Here is a 21,444-nt window from a genome sequence, read left to right as displayed (position 1 = left end):
GGTGCAATGTGAGAGTACTGTCCAGAGTAACACCTATGTTTCGTACTGATTGTGTGAATTTAATGTTGGTGTTTGCTGATATTTATTGTTTGAGGTAAATGATGTGAATGAGAAAAGCTTTTTGTTGTGATCAGAATGACCTCAGTTTTATCATCATTCATCTGCAGCTTGTTACATGTCATCCATGATTCCATATCAGAAATGCACCTCTCTACACCTTGGATGTTAGCATCAACTTCAGTTGGGTGGATAGATTTGTATATTTGGGTGTCATCAGCGTACAAATGGTGCGACACTGGATGATGATCTAAAAGTGGTCGAATAATGGACAAGGTCTTTTTCTGACGACTGTGATGCCTGGGATACATATGCCGGTGCATCCCTAAATCCGACTACTTCCTGTCTGACTACGAGGATCTGATGGCGATTTCTTAAACAAATGGAAAGTGTTCTTGCATAAAAACGATTCCACCGCAAATCTGCATCAAGACCTTTGGATCTGAAACCTGGTAATGATCAAGTGATACTGATAGATTTGTACTATCACATTACGCTTATCAGATCTAATTCATTTACTGAAATCATCATATCTGTTATCCTTCAAAGACTAATAGATTTAAAATCAACTGTTGAGAAGATCAAAAGCATCAATATAGGTTTCAACGCCGAATGTTCAAAATGAATGATTCAGTTTCATACACGTAAAAGACACTAGATTTCTTTGAGTTAAATTTTACAACATGCTAAATTTTCAGTTTGAGAAGAACAAAATACTATATGTACAAGCTAAGAATAAAACGTCTTGTTTGTTGCTTCTCTATCCCATTCATAGTTGAACATAAATACAGGAAATGTATGAAAATGTGTGCGTCTTCCTGTTGACACGAACGTACCTTGTTTCCCCCTGGACTAGTATTGTTCAATCCAAACTCAGATTTCTTGACCCACTGCAACGTCGAACTGCCATTGTAAAAGTCAACAGTGATCGATATATATATATATATATATATATATATATATATATATATATATATATATATATATATATATATATATATATACCCAATAGGCGGAATCATTTGACCAAAGACTAAGACGCTAGATGGTGTAACAAAGCCCGTTCACATTTTAAATCAAACGAAAACTTTAAAGAAACGAAACTTAGTGTTCTTTGTGTTTTCTTATTACAATAGAATTATATATAAATAAAATTATATGTAAATGCAAACGATGCAGGTAAAGGGAGTAGACTGAACACAGAGAGAGAGAGAGAGAGAGAGAGAGAGAGAGAGAGAACAGGACTCTGTCCAGAAGAACTGTCGCTGGGGGTGGGGCAGGAAGACATAAGCAGGTAGGCATAGGATCTGTGGAAATGAAACATTGTGGTGTTCCAAAGGATGAGCCCTTGGAAGTTCCTACATTTTAAACTGTACCAGTGCATACTTTTTAACCATCAAGCTGCAAACTAAAGTTAGTCTTGCCCGCAACCGTCCTTGCTGACGTGATTTGGATTTGTATCAACTGGCCATGTGTGCTTGCAATGTCCACACTAACGTTATTTCGTTTCAGAGAGAGAGAGAGAGAGAGAGAGAGAGAGAGAGAGAGATGGAATAAGGGAGAGACAATAAGTCAATTAAACGAATAATAACTTTTGCAGCACAATCAGATGATCCATAAAACAAAATATATGTAGTCCTTAGTTAATACAGACGACTTTGACTTTAACATTTACATATTTTTGGATATATGAGATCCGTTATTTCGCTGTAGTCACATATTGCTGTATAAACAGTACAATGTGCACAAAAAATTGGTCAGGACAAGTTTAACATATAAAGTTAAAATGAATTATTTTCTACATGCTTCCCCGCCTCTCGTGACCAATCGAAACACAACATTTTGTATATTAATAATAAGCTTTACATAACCAATCAAACATTTCTTTTTCAGTTACAAAAGATAGGGTCTCAAATGATTCTCTTAACTAAATTTTACCATTCATTATCGACCAATCATGGCCAACCGAACCCATATATACTCTATTGTTATATTCACCCATTTCCAGACTGGTTCCAATTATTCCTTTTAAATAGTACTGTGAATCATGAGTGAATATTATTTTGACATAGCGTAAATTACGTTTGAAGAAGTGGTCTAAACTTACTGTGTCACCATGTTACAAGCGATTCTTCGGTGTTTACCCATCGACATCAAACACATTCGGACGATCAAAATTATGATCGGATTGTTGGGATTTTCGTTACTGCTTCAGCTAATAACATTCACAACGCCCGGATGGTTCGTGTACAGAAATGACGATTGGGGACAAGCAGAGTACGCGGCCTTGATGTACGATATACGATGCGATGAAGGGGATTGCAAAACGTACCCGATTTCTGAGAATGATTCGAAGAAAGATGGTAAGAATAAATAAAGCGATTGTGACCGATATTAGTCCGATTACATGTATGCGCTACCATGGTTACCTTTCATTCCTGTATCGACATTTGATACGTTCAGTCAGTTTAAGACAGTGCCGCAGACAGAATTTGTGTGCCCTAGGAAAAATTCTCCAGTAGGCCCTTATGAATTACAAACTGTGACGGTGTTGGGCCTTCTGATCTTACTGGAAATTTTTCCTAGTTGTCCAAGATCGAGCAAGGTATCCACTGACTGTAATAAAGATCTAACATTTCGTTGTATAAACACATCCTGTAGACGCATCTCGCCTGCTTTATTATCGACGTGTGTTTGTGTGCGTGTGTATGTGTATGTGAGCGAGTTTGATTTTTAAAGTAGTTATAAGAATTGTTCAGTCATATCACAACGACGTCAGCATTGTTGCAGTTTATAGTGATGTCTACCACGGGGGAATCATGCATGTGTTACCCTTGTCCCTAAGTAACACCACTGTTAAGTTTTACGTTTTGATTGTTGTTGTTGTTGTAGGCTTTAACGCCATTTTTCAGTACACAATATGATATACATGGCAGCCAGTATAATTGGTGGAGGAAGAACCCTGGAAAACCCTGGTGAGAACCACCGACCCACGAAAAGCTACTGGCAGGCTTTATCACGTTCCCACATTAGACGAGCTTGAGACTTTACATTTTGGTCAGCTGCGGGCAAGGCAGATCCAGACATATCAGGTCGTACCCATTGCGCAAATGCCTTAGAAGGTACCGCATTTTAAGCGTTTTCAGGCCATCTGGATGTAAAAAATAAATAAATAAATAAATCATGTAGGACACGTTCTGGGAGGGGGGAGGGGGGAAGATGAGTCCCCATTGTGTAACCCGATCATTCATTCAGGACTTTGACTTTCATGCGCTTGTGTGCAATATAGCACCAATCAATCGGAACCATAGGAAAGATAATACATCCGGTAAATTAAGGTGTAACTAAAATTTACACCCACCCACCTTTCCGTCAAAATGGCTGCAATACTGCATCTGCCATGAAATTCTAAACACATCCGAAATCATTTTGGGAAATAACTTCATTGTAGGGCGGTCATTAATCCCGAGAAATTCGGAAATATTTTTTAGATGTCGACCATGCGGTTTCTATTAGAATATTTTTTTATTTTATAATTGATCCATTTTATTCTGTTATCAGACCTTTTTGACATCTTGGTGAATACATGCAGCCTCGAAATCAATACACATTCATACGATAATTCTACTAGCCTTCGGATAAAGAGGGTGTGAATACATATTGACCTATCTTACATGTATATTCGATGAAATCCAGGTATATCAAACGACATGTATATTAGATGACACACATACAGACCTTGGAAATATGTTTATTCGACAACACAGATAGGCTTTGAAGATATGTATATTTGATGACACAAAGATAGGTTTTACTGGCGTGCATTGAATAAATGCATATAGACCTCACTGACGTGTAATGGATGAATGTATATAGTCCTCACTGACGTGTATTGAATGCATATAGACCTTACTGACATGTATTGGATGAATGCATATAGACCTTATTGACGTGTATTGGATGAATGCATATAGACATTACTGACTTGTATTGGATGAATTCATATAGTCCTCACTGACGTGTAATGGATGAATTCATATAGACCTCACTGACGTGTATTGGATGAATGCATATAGACCTTACTGACGTGTATTGGATTAATGTATATAGACCTTACTGACGTGTATTGAATTAATGCATGTAGACCTTACTGACGTGAATTGGATTAATGTATATAGACATTACTGACTTGTATTGGATGAATTCATATAGTCCTCACTGACGTGTAATGGATGAATGCATATAGACCTTACTGACGTGTAATGGATGAATGCAAATTGTCCTCACTGACGTGTAGTGAATGAATGCATATAGACCTCACTGACCTGTATTGAATTAATGCATGTAGACCTTACTGACGTGTATTGAATTAATGCATGTAGACCTTACTGACGTGTATTGAATTAATGCATGTAGACCTTACTGACGTGTATTGGATTAATGTATATAGGCCTTACTGACGTATATTGGATTAATGCATATAGACCTTACTGACGTGTATTGGATTAATGTATATAGACCTTACTGACGTCTATTGGATTAATGCATGTAGACCTTACTGACGTGTATTGGATTAATGCATGTAGGCCTTACTGACGTCTATTGAATTAATGCATGTAGACCTTACTGACGTGTATTGAATTAATGCATGTAGACCTTACTGACGTGTATTGGATTAATATATATAGGCCTTACTGACGTATATTGGATTAATGCATATAGACCTTACTGACGTGTATTGGATTAATGTATATAGACCTTACTGACGTCTATTGGATTAATGCATGTAGACCTTACTGACGTGTATTGGATTAATGTATATAGACCTTACTGACGTCTATTGGATTAATGCATGTAGACCTTACTGACGTGTATTGGATTAATGTATATAGGCCTTACTGACGTGTATTGGATTAATGCATATAGACCTTACTGACGTGTATTGGGTTAATGTATATAGACCTTACTGACGTATATTAGATTAATGCATATAGACCTTACTGACGTATATTGGATTCATGTATATAGACCTTACTGACGTGTATTGGATTAATGTATATAGGCCTTACTGACGTGTATTGGATTAATGCATATAGGGTTTACATTCGTGTACTGGATGAATAATACTTAGTTATTACGATTAATAGTGTCCATGGGAGAACTATACCTTCCTTCGGATTAAAACAAAAACACCAAAAATACATTATCGTTATTCAAAGACATTCTATTAAAAGATTCCAGTCCAACATAACACGTGATCACGGGGTCTTTCAAAACCAATCATGCGTGTCCATTTCGTTATTCTTTCACCCTTTGTAAGCCTAGCTGATCTCTTACCAAGGTATTTATGCATTTTACGATCTTTAACTCGTAAACATTCAAAACTTCCTCATTGGGAATGGGGCTCCATAAGGTGCATTGTTTAAGGGACAAGGAAGTTCTTGTATAATTCACTGGACAACAAATTTTTACAAAAGTCATGTTACTGAAATAAAATTAGTCAATTCTTATCAATTTTTATGTGCTGAACACGAATATGACAGTCAAATTGCAAAATTGGCTCTAGTTTTTTTGTAATCTGCAAGAAATTAATGTTTACATAACGAAATGCATTCCAATAGTAAAAGGTCAACTGTAATAGCCTACCTATAAAAAATCAAGTCATTGACTACATCTTAGATTTCTTCGCCTGTCTCTTGTACAGCTGTTCGGGAGCATCTCTGAGGAGTGTCCAGCAGTAGTCAGCCAGCATTGTAGTGGACCATTTTCCCTGGTATCTTTGTTCCATTGTTGCGATATCTTGATGAAAACGTTCGCCGTGTTCATCACTAACAATACCACAGTTGCTAGGAAAGAAATCCAAATGGGAATGAAGGAAGTGAATCTTTAGAGACATATTGCAGCCAAGTTTCTTATACTTCATCAACATGTCTTCTACTAGTTCCTTATAGTTTTCTGCCCTAACATTTCCGAGGAAGTTTGTAGAAACTAGGCGAAAAGCATTCCATGCTTGTTTCGCGTCACCTTCCAGCAAGTTGTTGAACCGGTCATCTTTGAAAAGCTCTCGAATCTGAGGACCCACAAAAACTCCCTCTTTAATCTTTGCTTCGCTGAGTCGAGGGAATTTTTCATGCAGGTATCGGAATGCTGGTAAAGTCCGGTCAATGGCTTTCACGAAGTTCTTCATCAAACCTAGTTTGATGTGAAGGGGTGGTAGCAAGATTTTCTGAGCCTCAACCAGAGCTGGGTGTTGGATATTCTTCTCTCCAATGGCTACATTCTGCCTGTGAGTCCATTCCTTCCTCATGTAGTGCATTTCCCTTGCTCGGCTATCCCACTCGCATAAGAAACACATGTATTTTGTATATCCTTGCTGCAGTCCCATTAAAAGGGCAACTACCTTCAAATCACCACAGAGGTGCCAGCTGTACTTGTTATACTCAATGGAATTCAGTAGCTGCCTTAAGTTATCGTATGTCTCTTTCATGTGGACAGCATACGCTACTGGAATAGATGGAAGAATGTTTCCATTGTGCAAAAGCACAGCCTTGAGACTCAGTTTCGAAGAGTCCACAAATAGTCTCCATTCTTGTGGGTCATGAGTGATTTTTAAAGCATTCATGAGGCCCTCAATATCGGAACAGAATATCAGATTACTTTCCTTTCTGAAGAAAGGCTCCAATTGCTGGTGGCGCTTTCGATATGCAGTAATTGTGACATCTTCTTCTAGAAGATTCCATTGTTGGAGTCTTGATCCTAGCAATTCTGCCTTGTTCTTTGATAAGTCCAAATCACGAATCAGGTCATTTAGTTCTTCCTGTGTTATTCTGTGTGGGGTTGATGATGCACCACAGTGAAAATCTGGATCACTGCATGCTGATGGACCAGGAGAAGAACAGGTCGACTCACCTTTGTCTTCGTCAGATGAATCAAGAGAATATTCTGCTGGAGGTTCTGGAATAGGAAGTCCCTCACCATGTGGAACTGGTCTCAATGCAGACGGAATGTTTGGGTAGACTATTCTCGACTTCTTTCGCTTCGTTATTCCGCCGGAAAGAGGAGGAACCAAGCAGAAGTAACAGTCATTTAGGTGGTTGCTTGGCTCTCTCCACACCATTGGGACTGCAAACGGCATTGATGACCTTTTGCAATTCAACCACTGTGAAAGCTGTGTTGTACATGTAGCACAGCATATATGCGGAGCCCAAGGCTTGTCTTGGTCACCAACCTTGCATCCGAAGTAAAGATGATATGCCTTCTTCACTTGAGAATTGATACTTTTCTTCTGGTTGGCAAATGTCACTTCCCCACAAATATAGCAAAAATTGTCCGCGGTATTAACACACTTTCGAGGCATTACTGTTCTTTATTGTACGTAAATGGATAAAATAATAAGTTTTATGTAACAGTAGCTTGAACTGTCTCGCACAACGTCTAAAATATTTTAAATGCTGAACCTATCTGATTGGGCTTTATATAGTACACTGCTTACGTCAGCTTCAGCAGCCGCCTGGCATTAGTATAATAGGCCTACACATGTATAGTACACTGCTGACGTCAACTTACTTCAGCAGCCGCATGGCATTAGTATTGCATTGCATCAGAAAATGATACAATCAACTGTGGATGATGTGAGCATGATGGTATTATGCAATGTTACATCATTATTCCGGATGTTGCTGCAGTCCTACTGGAGAAATTTACACAGTGAAACATAGAAAATGAGGTATATGAATATCTTCAAAACGAGAGCCAATACAAATTTTTCACGGTTATATTCGTGTTCGGCACACCAAAATACTACAGATTAGGGCCTTTTCAAGTCAGTAATGATTTCACTGTTGACCAGTGTAATGGACTTAAAAGCCTTTTGTGCGATGAAGCTCAAAGGCCATACTATTGCCGTCGTTACAAATGTTATCGATAAGTAAGCAAGAGAAAGTGAACCAAATTTTGGAGACAACTGTAAGGGATCTATCATTTAAATTTTGGGGTGGGGGCCTTTTGGAATTTTCTTCAAAATGAAATTATTTTTCGTTCACCTCATAATTAATTTTTTTCATAAACTAATACAATGGACACAGTAGGACTTTTATTTTGCTATAAACCAGAACAAGAATATTTTCAAACTATTTGTGAACCTGGGTTATTTTTCTAAAACAAGATATTCCAGGGCACTCTTCGTCATTTAAATGGCCGGTCCCGCGTATGAAGTCCGTACAATTTTATCCAAAGGCTCTAACCCTTATCAAAGGGCAAAATCATTTGAAAATCTTTATTATGTATTTCATAACTTCCAAACACTGAAATGGTTAGCTATTATGGCCTCTTGCGTTGACTTCATTATCTGCTCTTTCTTTTCGAGCTCTTTAGTGTATGGAGGTTGCGCTGGAAGCATTTCTGGTAGGTATTGCCGCTAGACCAAATTTACTGATAGAAAAAATGAACGAAGTGAATGTAATTATTTTTTGCACCATTGGCAAACTTTCCAAAACCTTCTTAAATAAATTCGCGATAAACTAATTAACAAATAATTGTTAGGTAAAATGGATAAAATCATAAATCAGTGGGCACGTTTATAACCTGTGCAGATAATTGCAGTGGAATTTTTTTTTTTTAAATGTAGAAGAAGATAATTTAGGAATAATAAAATAGTGAATACACTATTCCTTGGCTATTCAAGAACAACAATAACAAAAACAAAGTATAAAAAAAGCAATCACAGTTAAGCTGAATGTTGAAGGTAGCATTTTATTTAAGTAAGTCAGTTATGAACCTTCATTCATGATGATGATCTGTAGTATTCAAACCGCTTAGACTTTGCACATGATGATGAAATATGTATGTTAACCTTCCTTATCCAGACAAATCATTTAAAAATAAAATAAATAATTTCCACTAAGTACGTTATTTCCATTGCGTTAAAGCTTTATACTATCCAAAAATTCGGCCAATAACATTATTTAATGTGATAGTTTCCATTTGCTTACGACGACTGCATACTTTCTCAAAAGGGCACGTTTCTTACAGGTATTATCGCCAGTTTTTGAAAATCAGTTCTGATTTTCTATTGTGCAATTCAAACAGATATTTATGCATCTGATTATTAAAAACTTCTTTTGCGTTCCATTTTTTCATTTCGTATTTTAGTCATACCTATCTATGATCTACTGATCCTATTCCACAATAGATTGACCATTTATCGGACAGTGAGCTGTATAATGTTTTTCCTATGGGCACCTTAAAAAAAAAATTCTTTTTTCTGGGGCACCAGACAGATGACACCCCACCCCCACCTGTCCAAAAGAAAATAAAGGTTGTTTTATGTGTTTTTGTATCCCCCAAAAGTGTGTTGTTTGTTTAATTTTATAAAAACAATTTTGAATGAAGGGTTTATTTTAGAAATATTTTGTTTGGGGTATTTCTAAAGTTCCCTAGTGTTTCTATAGGGTTGTTCATCCCAGATAGGGTTTAATCACCTTTCTCGGAATTCCTTCCCTAGTTATGTAGTTGACCTTTGCTAGAGGTCGCATATGTCCCATGTCTGATATATGTGTATGCTATAGTATGTGTACGCTGTATTGTTTTCATGTGGGGACATCATCATTTAATCAAATTCAAAATCCCAGTTGTCCTATTATTTGTTTATTGGATGTAGTCTCCAATTATTTACTTTTAACGTATTTTCAATTTTGAATTTTGGCGAGTAAACGGTGTAAATATTTGAATTAAAAAAGGGCCTAGTGTCTCATGTGTGTGATCATTCGTGTCGTTGATTGCGATTGCATAGATTAGAATAAGACTGACTTTGCTCTATCCAGGGTCCATATTTCATATATATATATATATATATATATATATATATATATATATATATATATATATATATATATATATATATATATATATATATATCCTCGCTTGAGCAGGCCGAGCCTACTGTATTTAGGAAACAAAATTGCCGCAGTTGCTTTTATTGGAGTCAAACCCACAAGGGGGGTTCGAGACTATGCAGTGGGAGCTGTATATTCTAGAAAGGATAGTATAGTGACAGTAAGTAAATGGGAGCTGTATAGTCTAGAAAGGATAGTATAGTGACAGTAAGTAAATGGGAGCTGTATAGTCTAGAAAGGATAGTATAGTGACAGTAAGTAAATGGGAGCTGTATAGTCTAGAAAGGATAGTATAGTGACAGTAAGTAAATGGGAGCTGTATAGTCTAGAAAGGATAGTATAGTGACAGTAAGTAAATGGGAGCTGTATAGTCTAAAAAGGATAGTATAGTGACAGTAAGTAAATGGGAGCTGTATAGTCTAGAAAGGATAGTATAGTGACAGTAAGTAATAGCCCTATTAACCTATATTTAGAACACCCCTTTATTTCTGTGTGTATGCATAGTTTCCTATATGGGGTGTATTTCCAAGTTCTTCCATGGGACTGTCCACTTTGCGTAGCGCCTTGTGACTTATTTCCAAGTTCTTCCATAGGACTGTCCACTTCGCGTAGCGCCTTGTGACTTTGCCCCATGGCGTCCTCGACTCATACCTTCCCCCATAGGGTCCCTGTCCCTTCCCTTTATTTATATATATATTTGTTTTATTTTTGTTAATAGTTATCATTCTTAATATAATTTACTTAAAGCATTTTATGAGATTGGATTCTTATTTCCGAGTACTAAGGTCTAATCCGGTGGGTGAGTTGGGGTGCCAAGGTCCGTTTCCGGAATCCATCCTTCAGGGGTGATATACCCTGGCCCCCTCAACTCCCACTTCTCTCCCCCAGCACTCAGTCTCTTCCAATCACAATGATTTGTCCGCATTCTTTCATTGTCTCAATTATATAATCGGTAATCAAATAGAGTGATTTCTTGTCAAATTTGCCGTCTAAATACAAAATGTTCTGTATTTTATATGTATCTTTTTATCTTATTTCAGCTATTATTCTTAGGCTTTGTAATTTCCTTTTTTCACATTGGATTATTGTATAGTGTTTACTAAAAGTGGCTTTTTTGCACAGTAAATATAGTGGCGGAACTCTGTCCATACGCCGTCTCACTGCAACCTCTCTGGTCAACCATGCATTATACATGTATTTGAAGCAGAGGCTTTGGATTTTTAGGAAGCCTAGTATGACCCAGTGTCCCCATGCTCTGTCCCAGTTTACATGAATATTCTCTAGCTCTACCTTGCATTTCATTTTACTGGTTATTACCTCTCTTATCCATGTATAGGTTAGTTTTTCATTTGCGTCCCATAATCCCTTGTTGTCCCTATATTTCTGTAAAAGTTCTTTGATACTCCTGAATTTCCTAGGTACCTCTAATCGTTTTGTTATTCTATTATTATGATAAATTTCCTTCTTATTCCTCATGAAAAACCCGAACCAATAAAGGTATTGCCCTTCCCATGGTATTTTCGGCTCTGCGTGCAAACTTTTAAATCTGTTTAGTATGGTTGCACATTTAATTAGTATGGGGCTAGTTATTGCTAAACACTTACTCAACACATCCATCCATCCATCCTTCCTTCCATGATATACATACTTTGATATGGATTTGGGTGGGTGTATAGGATATATCATAATAACTGAATTATTCCATCTTACAATTTCAACTTTATCATGCAGTCTGGATAGTCACCATGTCCAATGCAATGACCATAACCTTTGCAATACTGCCTATTATTGTTAACGGAATGACGTTCTAGAACCAGGTGATCACATTCACACACAAACTATTATGGCATCAATGGGATGCATCGAACTCCTTTGGTATAGTCAGACTTCTCAACTTCACCATTAATGCTAGTCTGAGGACATGTTTTTCTTCCATGTGTTTGTCACATGATCATTATATGACAATATGCCATATAATCCATTGGTTGTTACATTTCCTGTCCATATTTTACAATCACTAGTATTTGCTAGCACAAAATTTAAAGACATTTTCGCTGAGAGGCTTTGAAAAATATCCTCCATTGCAACTTTTATATGGTGTAGGAATAATAATAATGAGTGTCATCTAGAACAGATACCATTTCTGTAAATTTATCGGGGAAAAAAATCATTTAAATTGTATTTTCTAATTGCTATAGTCAATATACACAAGGTTTGAAAATGTCATTTGCCTTATCATTAATGATAAAACATTTATGCCAATTTAAAGCTTAATTAATACTGTCCAGACATGACAGAACACAATTAATTTTACTATATGTTCTCTACCTTTGTTTCTCAATACTGACCTTTCCACTGTGTAACAATCAATACAAATCATACGTTAATCTAAATTACCAACAAAGATGACTCCACGGTGAAGTTCTTGTCAAAGGTTAACCTGCATTTTTTTAGAGGCTGGACGGTCTACATAGCAGCATGTGAACAGAACACAGATTTCACTTCCGGATCATCACCAAGACCGTATTACTCACTACGTACTGTCGCCGAAATACACATGAGTAGTGAAGGGGGGCACCCTACGGACAATGGGAATTACCATTAAAAACACCCTTGGGGCACTCTACGGACAATGGAAATTTAACATGGAGAAAAATCGTGGGGCACTGTACGGACAAGGGGATTTAACATGGCAATAAATCGTGGGTCACTCTACGGACAAGGGGAATTTAACATGGCAATAAATCGTGGGTCACTCTACGGACAAGGGGAATTTAACATGGCAATAAATCGTGGGTCACTCTACGGACAAGGGGAATTGAACATAGGATTTTTTTCTTTAAATTTTTTTTAAAAAAGGGGTAGGCAATTCAAAAGGCTATCTCTTTTCGAGATATATGGCTGGCCCTGAAAAGGGCCTTTGGGTTTTATGTTAATGTATTTATTAACATAAATGGCACCGCATTGGTCTTCTTCTTGTCCTTAGGCTGCGTCTTACTGTTGGTCCGTACATCAGCACTCTTTTCAGGCATCCTTGTCTTTCGACGTAGATCCTACGTATCCACAGGCTGGTGTTTGTCCTGTGGACAACGGTCCACTTCGATCGGACATACATGAGCAAGTCTGTCCGAAACATCATGGAAGACACAAGGGTGGATGACTCAACTGTAGTCCACATCTTGAAGCGACGAGAACAGGTGAATCAATGCAGTGAACGGCGCTTATTTATAGGCGGAGGAAGGATTGAAACGGATTGAGTTCATTCACCAATCCGAACACGCGTTACAGAATTCAGTCAGCTCGCATCCAATCCGAAGAGAGCAGTCTGTGACGTCACATAGTCAATATAGATTCGCTAGCGCTTGTGTGCAGTCAATCTATGCGACAGTGATTCAACATGACGGAAACTCAGAAAACGATCCAGTGGGGTGCACCAGCAGGGGAGACTGCCCAAGGGAACCCGGACTTACTTTCAGAAGAGGTGAATTGGGATTTTGTTGATTTTCTCTCCTCGCAAGAATTTGTTTCGGAACCTTCGTTACTTTCTTCATTACCGCAAGTGGAGAATTTTAGACAGAGACAGAAAGAAGAATTGGAGAAATTTATACAACGACAAAAGGAAGCGGAACAGGCTTTTCTCCTACAGCAACAGCAACAAGAAGAAGAGGTAAGAAAAAAACAACAGCAACAACAGCAAGAAGAAGTAGCAGCAGCAAAGAAACAAGAGGGTGAAAATCAAACGGTCACGGTACTGTTGGACATTTTAGCGGAGTTAAGAAGTCTGAAACAAATGTATCAGACTTCTTTATCACGACCGAAGAGAATACGACCTTCCCGAGCCAAACATGTCAACCCTGTGACTAAGCCTACCGTACCACCCTTAGTGATTTCAACCCAATCATTATCATCATCAACATTACGCAGTCCAGAAGTAGGCCTTGGCCGTGGCAAAGGCTTAAGGCAGTTAAAATTGATTGCTTAAACTCACCCCTACACCATGAAGAAAAAAGGCCCTTTTCAGGGCCACCCACATTTCTCGAAAAGAAATACAATTTCAATTTGCCAATAACTCAAAAAAAAAAACTCACCCATGTTACCCTTTTATTACGTGTCTGTGTATGAGTGCGTGAGTGTAGCTTCTTATTTTAAAATCACAACTCAAAGACACTTACCTTATATCATTCATTTATTCTTTTCTCCATTTTTTACAATCCAATTCACAATTTATAACACAACACTTTAATAAAAAAGTTCATTAATTTCTTCTTTTCTCCTTGTTTAGTCTCTCTGTTTTTTGAATTTCTTCACCGTCACACTCTTTTCCTCTTCTTCCTCCTCGCTTTCTTCCCTTCTTCTTTTTTTCTCCTGTTTCTTTTTCTTCACCTGTCTTCTTTCTTCCTCAGAAGAATCCCTCTCTTCCTCTGAAGAATCCCTCTCTTCTTCTGAAGAATTCCTCTTTTCTTCTGACTCCTCTTGTTTCTTTTTTGGGCAATCTGGAGACCAATGTCCTTTTTCTTTACAATAATAACAGATATCTTGACTTTTGTCTTTTTTATCCCCTGTTTTTTTTCTTTTTTGACGGTCTGGACACTCTGAAGACCAATGCCCTTTCTTCTGACAGATATAGCAAGTATCTTGACTTTTATCTCTAAAGGAAGAAGAGTAGTCCGTCGGCTGGTCTGAAGAGAATTTTCTAATGACCCCTCGCAAAGCTCTGACGAAACGTTCCATCTGGTCAGTCTCTTCCATCGTTGTGCTCGGCTTGAGAGTGAAATGAATAGTGAAAGGACAAGACACACACCCTTTTATATACGCTGGTCTGCTATGACTATAAAGTAGTTTATGGTGTTTGAACTTGAGTCATTTGACTTTTTGCTTTCAAGATGAAACGATCCCATTCATTCGAGAAGAAAGAAGAAGAAAGTAAGAGGCAGAAACGTGATCTATCGCCTCGTACCAGGGCTGAAATCTTGGCACAAATTCATGCCAGTGATTTTGAAGAGGACATGAGTGAACCAGAATCCGAACCCTCTAAACCAAGTTCATCACCCTTAGTTAACCCTGAAAATTACTATTCCATTCGAGAGACGGAAAAGCGCTCCTCTAGAAAATTTAGAACCACGGCTTACAAATACACGGTGAAGTTTAAAGATTTCAAGGCTGAAGTGCCGTTAGAGAAAGCAGAAGTGTTCATCACCGAGGTGTGGGATTCTTTGCTCACTGCACTCAAGCGACAATGTCAACCCAAAGAAGACGATCGCTTGAGACTTTCCATACAACACGACGGTTTGAAATCCCCTGTTTGGATCGAGTTTAGCACCCCTGCAGAATTAACTGCTTCCAAAGTCATGGACAAGATTCAACACGTACAACAATCTAATGATCAGTTTGACATCACCGATGGTAAAGCCACACTGGACATGACCCACGTCTCTCCTCCTCAAGGGACTGGACGCAAAAAGATGTTATTGGTGGACGACCTTCGCAACACCAAAACAAGTCTCGTCCGAATTAAGAACCCTCATGACCATATGTGTTTAGCCCGTGCCATCGTGGTGGGACGAACCTATGCCAACAAGAACGACACGGTAGAATGGAAAAGAACCTGGGACACTATTCAACGTTCCGACCGAGCCAAACAACGAAACGAAGCAGAACTCCTGTTACAACAAGCCGGACTGTCCAAAGACACACCCTGTGGCATTCCTGAGATGCAAAAATTGCAAGATACCCTAGCTCCACGCTACACCTTGAAAGTGCACCCTCAAGAAGTGCGCGGACCTCTGTTGTTTCGAGGCCAAGACTTTAAGGACGGAAAATACATTCACCTTTATCATCACGATGAACATATCGATACCATTACCAGTATCACCGGATTCCTGAAATACAGTTATTACTGTGAGAAATGTGACCATGGTTATAACAATCGAGAGCAACACAAGCATTGTGGATCGAAATGCACAGGATGTTTGGCCTCTTCACCCTGTCTGAGCGAAGAACCAGTGCCTTGTTCCACTTGTCTGCGCACGTTTGTCAGCCCTACCTGTTACCAACAACATCTGAAAACGCAAGGTTCACAGAAGAAATGCGCTTGTCAACTGCTGAGATTGTGCTCTACGTGTGAACAAGTCATACGTACCAATAATGCCAAGGCACACGTATGTTCAGGAAAGAAAAAATGTCACATTTGTCACCACATCGTGGACTTGGAACACCAATGTTACGTGCAAAAATACCAGCCCCCACCAGAGAAAGAGGACGGTCACAAGAAGAAAGGCAATTTCATCTTTTTCGATTTTGAATGCATGCAAGAAACCGGCATTCACATTCCTAATTTCTGCGTGGCTCATCGAGCGTGCGAGAAGTGCATTCAAGAACCTATCTTCAGTCATTGCCCTCACTGCAGCAAGATTCCCGGAGGGCGTGAAAAAATCTTTCGGGGACCAAACACGTTAGCCGATTTTGCCCAATGGGTCTTAGACCCCGTCGACAAGACGTGGAGCCAAGAGGACATCGAACGTTACGGAGATTGTCATCGTCATGCCACGGTGATGGCTCACAATTTCTCCGGATACGATGGACAGTTTCTTCTCAGATACTATACGGAACAAGGCACCGAGCGTCCTAAACTGACTTTGAACGGAGCCAAAATCATTTTCATGCAAGTGGGACAAGTGCAGTTTAAAGATTCGATGAGCTACTTGGCCATGCCTTTGAGTCGAATGCCTAAAACGTTTGGAATGACAGAAATGGCTAAAGGGTACTTTCCACACTTTTTCAATACGGAAGCCAATCAACACGCCGTTTTACCCCATTTGCCCGAGGCTCACTATTACGACCCCGACAACATGCGTACCGAACAACGAGAAGCTTTCTACGCTTGGTACCAGGCTCACGCCTCGGACCCTTTCGACTTTCAGGAAGAAATGTTAAAGTATTGTCGTTCCGACGTGGACATTTTACGACGTTGTTGTGGAAAATTTCGAGAACTGTTCATGGAACACGGAGGGGTCGATCCTTTGAAAGAAGCTTGCACCATTACCAAAGCGTGTTCCTTAGTGTATCGACAACGATTCATGCCTGAAAACACCGTGGCTGTCATCAGTCCTCAAACGACCCACTTTGTCAAGCGTCAATACTCGGTCAAAGCCCTACGTTGGTTACATTACTTGTGCGACAAGGAAGACAAGTGGATTCAGCATGCTCGCAACGGAGGGGGCGAAAAGACCATCGGAACGTATTCGGTCGATGGCTGGGACTTAGAAAACCCCAAGATCGTGTACGAGTTTAACGGTTGCTTATTTCACGGATGTCCCGTCTGTTACCCTGACCGTGGCACTAAAAATCAGTTTTTGCAACGAACCATGGAAGACTTGTACCAGGACACTTGTCAGCGACGCCTAAAGTTAGAACAGCAAGGATACCAAGTGGTGGAAATGTGGGAACACGAGTACGATCACCGTATGAAAACCGATCCCGAGTTTAAACGCCTCGTGGAAAGTTACCAGTTCATGGACCCGCTGAACCCGAGGGATAGTTTGTACGGAGGAAGGACCAATGCCACCTGTTTGCTGTACCAAGCCGACGAAGAGAAAGGAGAAGAAATCAAATACTTGGACGTGTGTTCGCTGTATCCCTACGTGTGCAAATATTGTCGCTTTCCTGTAGGGCACCCGCAATTGCTGACGGAACACATCGACCTGGTCAACATTCGACAATACGAAGGCTTGATCAAGTGCAAAGTTTTGCCTCCCACGAACCTATACCATCCCGTCTTACCTCACCATTGTCAAGGCAAACTGATGTTTCCCTTGTGCCGTACTTGTGCCGAAACGTGCAACCAAGACCAACCTTGTCAGCACAGCCAGGAAGAACGTGCCTTGACGGGAACCTGGGTCAGCGTAGAATTGTTCAAAGCTATGGACATGGGATACCAACTGTTAGAAGTGTACGAAATTTGCCACTTTCCCAAGACACAACAATACCGCAAGGGTGACCCTACTCAGAAAGGCATTTTCGCCGACTACGTGGATGCCTTTTTGAAACTGAAGCAAGAAGCCAGCGGCTATCCTTCCTGGTGTCACACTCCCGAAGACCAAATACAATTCAAAGAGAAATACTACGAACAAGAAGGCATCTCTTTAGACCACATCGAGAAAAACGAAGGCAGGAGATCGTTTGCCAAAGTGATGTTAAATTGCTTGTGGGGTAAAATGGCACAACGACCGTGTTTACCCAAGACGGAATATTTGACAGAACCTTCCCGCTACTTCCAGATGATTCACGACAAAACCAAATACATGAAACACGTGGACGTCGTTCGAGAGAATTTGATCTTGGTCAATTACGAAGAAGATCTGGACTTTGTACAAGACGACCCTTTTGGAAATGTCATCATTGCGGCTTACGTGACAGCCCATGCTCGCTTAAAATTGTACGAAGCTTTAGAACTGTTAGAAGAACGCGTCCTGTACTTTGACACGGACAGTTGCATTTACATCCATCACCCGATTCAACATCACCCTAACATCGAAGGAGACCGTTTAGGAGCCTGGACAGACGAGCATCCCGACGACAAGATTCTAAGTTTCGTCAGTGGCGGTCCCAAAAATTACGGCTACGAATACCGGGACAAACAAGGAGAAGTGCACACGACGTGCAAAGTGAAAGGACTGACTCTGAATTATTGTACCAGTCGAGTGGTCAACTTTGGGGTATTGAAAGAAGCCTTGCAATCGGGAGAGGATGGAAACTTTAAAGTGACCACCTATCAACCGAACAAAATTGTACGTTTACCCACTCACCACATCGTCAGTCGACCCTTGGAAAAAGTCTATCAAATCGTGTACCAGAAGCGAGTTCGACTTCCCAATCATTTCACCTTACCGTATGGACACGTTGGTATAAAACATTGGTTGTAAGAGGATAGCCACCCACCAGAAAGATGACTTCGCCACAGCAAGAATCGAGTGAGAAACCCGATGAGAACTCCAAGTTCAAACCCTACCATTTTCCAGTCTTCTTACCTGACTATTGTGATTGTGCCCGTCGATTGGACACGTTTCAGAAATGGCCTACGGATAGGGAAGGATTACCTTCTTCGCATGTTTTAGCTAGAACAGGATTTGTCTTCTTGGGACCTGAGTCAGGATTGGGATACGAAGTACAGTGTTTCGCTTGCGGACTGAAGTTACGAATGGATCTATGTATCTATAAAGATTCAGCTATTCTGGAACATACTCGATGGTCTCCGCACTGCCCTTACCTTTCTATGGCCTTTCCACTCATTACACTACGGTACAATGTTGACGGTACCTTAGAGATGGTACCTTCCGAAACAAGACATAAAAAACGTAAAAAAGGAAAGATGTACAAGCTGGAGACTGCATTGAGACTAGTATAAAAAGGGGGCTATGGTCAAGATCGATAGTTCATTGTGACTACCAAGACCGAGCGAACAAGATGAATACTTTGAAAAAGACATCGTTTCAGTTTGGGGATTGTAAAAAAGTTGTATCTTCCTCTAGTGTGACTAATACTGGATGGATAAGACCCATGCATTGCGACGGAAAATGTCCGGAAGGAAACTGCGATTGTCCATGTGGTTACCATTGTAATTGCGTAACGGAGTTTGCAGACGAGTGCGATTGTGAGCCTTGCGATGGGACCGATGCTGTACGTTGTGACCTGAGCGATGCCGTAAAGCATCATGGGAACTTTGTTCTCACTGCCCCTGTCATGGAAAGTGATGCTGTGCGTGTCAAACCTGAGGGATGCGAAAGCGATGCCGCTCGTCCTCTTAGACATTTTACCGGGTTTAAAGGGGAATGTCAACCTTCACGTTTACCTCCCTACGGATGTCATCCAGCCCTGAGCAAACTCCTGCCCATTTCACTCAACCCTCATCGAAACGAACCTGTGAAAAACGAATATTCGTTTCCTGTGCGTTTGTCGGAATACTGCGACTTTGAAAATCGTCTTCAATCGTTCAAAGGAAAATGGCCAAAGTATCTGGGAGGACCGACCCCCGAAGAATTAGCCAGAGCCGGATTTTTCTACTTGGGCGAAGGAGATAAAGTCAAGTGCTTCAGTTGCGGTGTGTCACTTCACCACTGGGAACCGCAAGATTCGGCCTACGTAGAACATGCTCGATGGTCACCGAATTGTCATTACTTACCTTTAGTGGGACCGAGACATTGAAGTAACTTTTTACCATAATATCTGTTCATGGATACTTTGCAAGAGAACATTCGTGCTTTGCCTGTGGAGTTGAGAGAACGCATTTATCGAGAACTGGTCAAAATACAAGTGAAACGTAAAGAACAATTGCATCCGATACGTCACCGGTGTTTGAACCACTGGTACCTGAAGGCTATACAAGGACTGATTCAATTGAAAGTGTTCCATTGGACAGACATTGATCAACGACCTCCTGGTTATAAAAAGGAATGGTTTGGTATTGACGATTCTATCTACTACATTGTAAACGTACTGCATCGAATTCCAGAGGAAGAGTTAACGAATTACCAACATCTTTCACACAATGTCAACTTGGTGAAAGAGGAAACTTCTGAACGAATTGTAATGTGTAGATTAGTGACTCAACGATTTAAATTCGACACTGAAGTGAAACCATGTTTGTGCAAAGAGTACATTTCTTGTGTCAGACCAAAGAGGATTTAGTATGACCTATTCATGGATACTTTACAAGAGAACATTCGTGCTTTGCCTGTGGAGTTGAGAGAACGCATTTACCGAGAGCTGGTGAAAATACAAGTGAAACGTAAAGAACAATTGCATCCGATACGTCACCAGATCTTTAACCACTGGTACTTGAATGGTATAAGAGAACTGATTCGTCAGAAATTCTTTCAATGGTCAGACATTGTTCAAAACTTTGAGGTCGCTAATGATCGACATGTTCATGATTATGGTTACTTCGAGATTCACCTACAGCAATACATTGAGGAAGACAAGTTAAAGGATTACCAACATATTTTACGTGGAATCTACTTAGAGGAAGAGGAAACACCTAAACGAACTCTGACGTTTCGGTTACAGTATGCAAGATTTAGATTCCCTACTGGAGAACGAAGATCTCTGGCTAGAAAGTACGTCTATTGCATCCGAAAAAAAGAGAATATAAAAACAGGCTGCCATGCCACGGTTTATGTCACATGTCATCCAACAGATTCCGTGGAAGGAACTCAATGACCATATTCAAACCGTGGATCATTACCATCAATTATTACAAGAACTGTATCCATTCAATTTTGGACGACAAGTGGTGTGTGTCTTAGTGACTTGTTTTCTGGGATTTCGTTTACCAGCCGATTCTTTGTGGACTCTTTACGATCAGTACTTACCACCTCCATGGCCTTAAATGGTCACGAAAAACTCCTTTTGCTCAAAGCCTTGCGTTTTCATCTGGATACTTCTCGACCTCAACAGGAAAAAAAGATTCGTCAACTTTTAGCGACCCAAGACGTGTATG

General features: G+C 39.9%; 1 protein-coding gene across 1 annotated transcript in view; it reads left to right on the top strand.

The window, feature by feature from the left end:
- Positions 1-2,091: 2,091 nt before the first annotated feature.
- Positions 2,092-21,444, top strand: part of LOC149782317 (uncharacterized) — a 37,987-nt gene continuing 18,634 nt past the window's right edge. Inside the window, exon 1 of the mRNA XM_089933704.1 lies at positions 2,092-2,420. Coding sequence (XP_089789830.1) covers positions 2,174-2,420 — 247 coding nt within the window. The 5' untranslated portion in view covers positions 2,092-2,173. The remainder of the gene's footprint in view (positions 2,421-21,444) is intronic.

Source organism: Sinohyriopsis cumingii, chromosome 15, assembly GCF_028554795.1.
Source record: "Sinohyriopsis cumingii isolate HCF-2022 chromosome 15, ASM2855479v2, whole genome shotgun sequence".
In the NCBI taxonomy this organism is placed as follows: domain Eukaryota; kingdom Metazoa; phylum Mollusca; class Bivalvia; order Unionida; family Unionidae; genus Sinohyriopsis; species Sinohyriopsis cumingii.
This window is presented reverse-complemented; position numbering and strand designations above follow the sequence as displayed.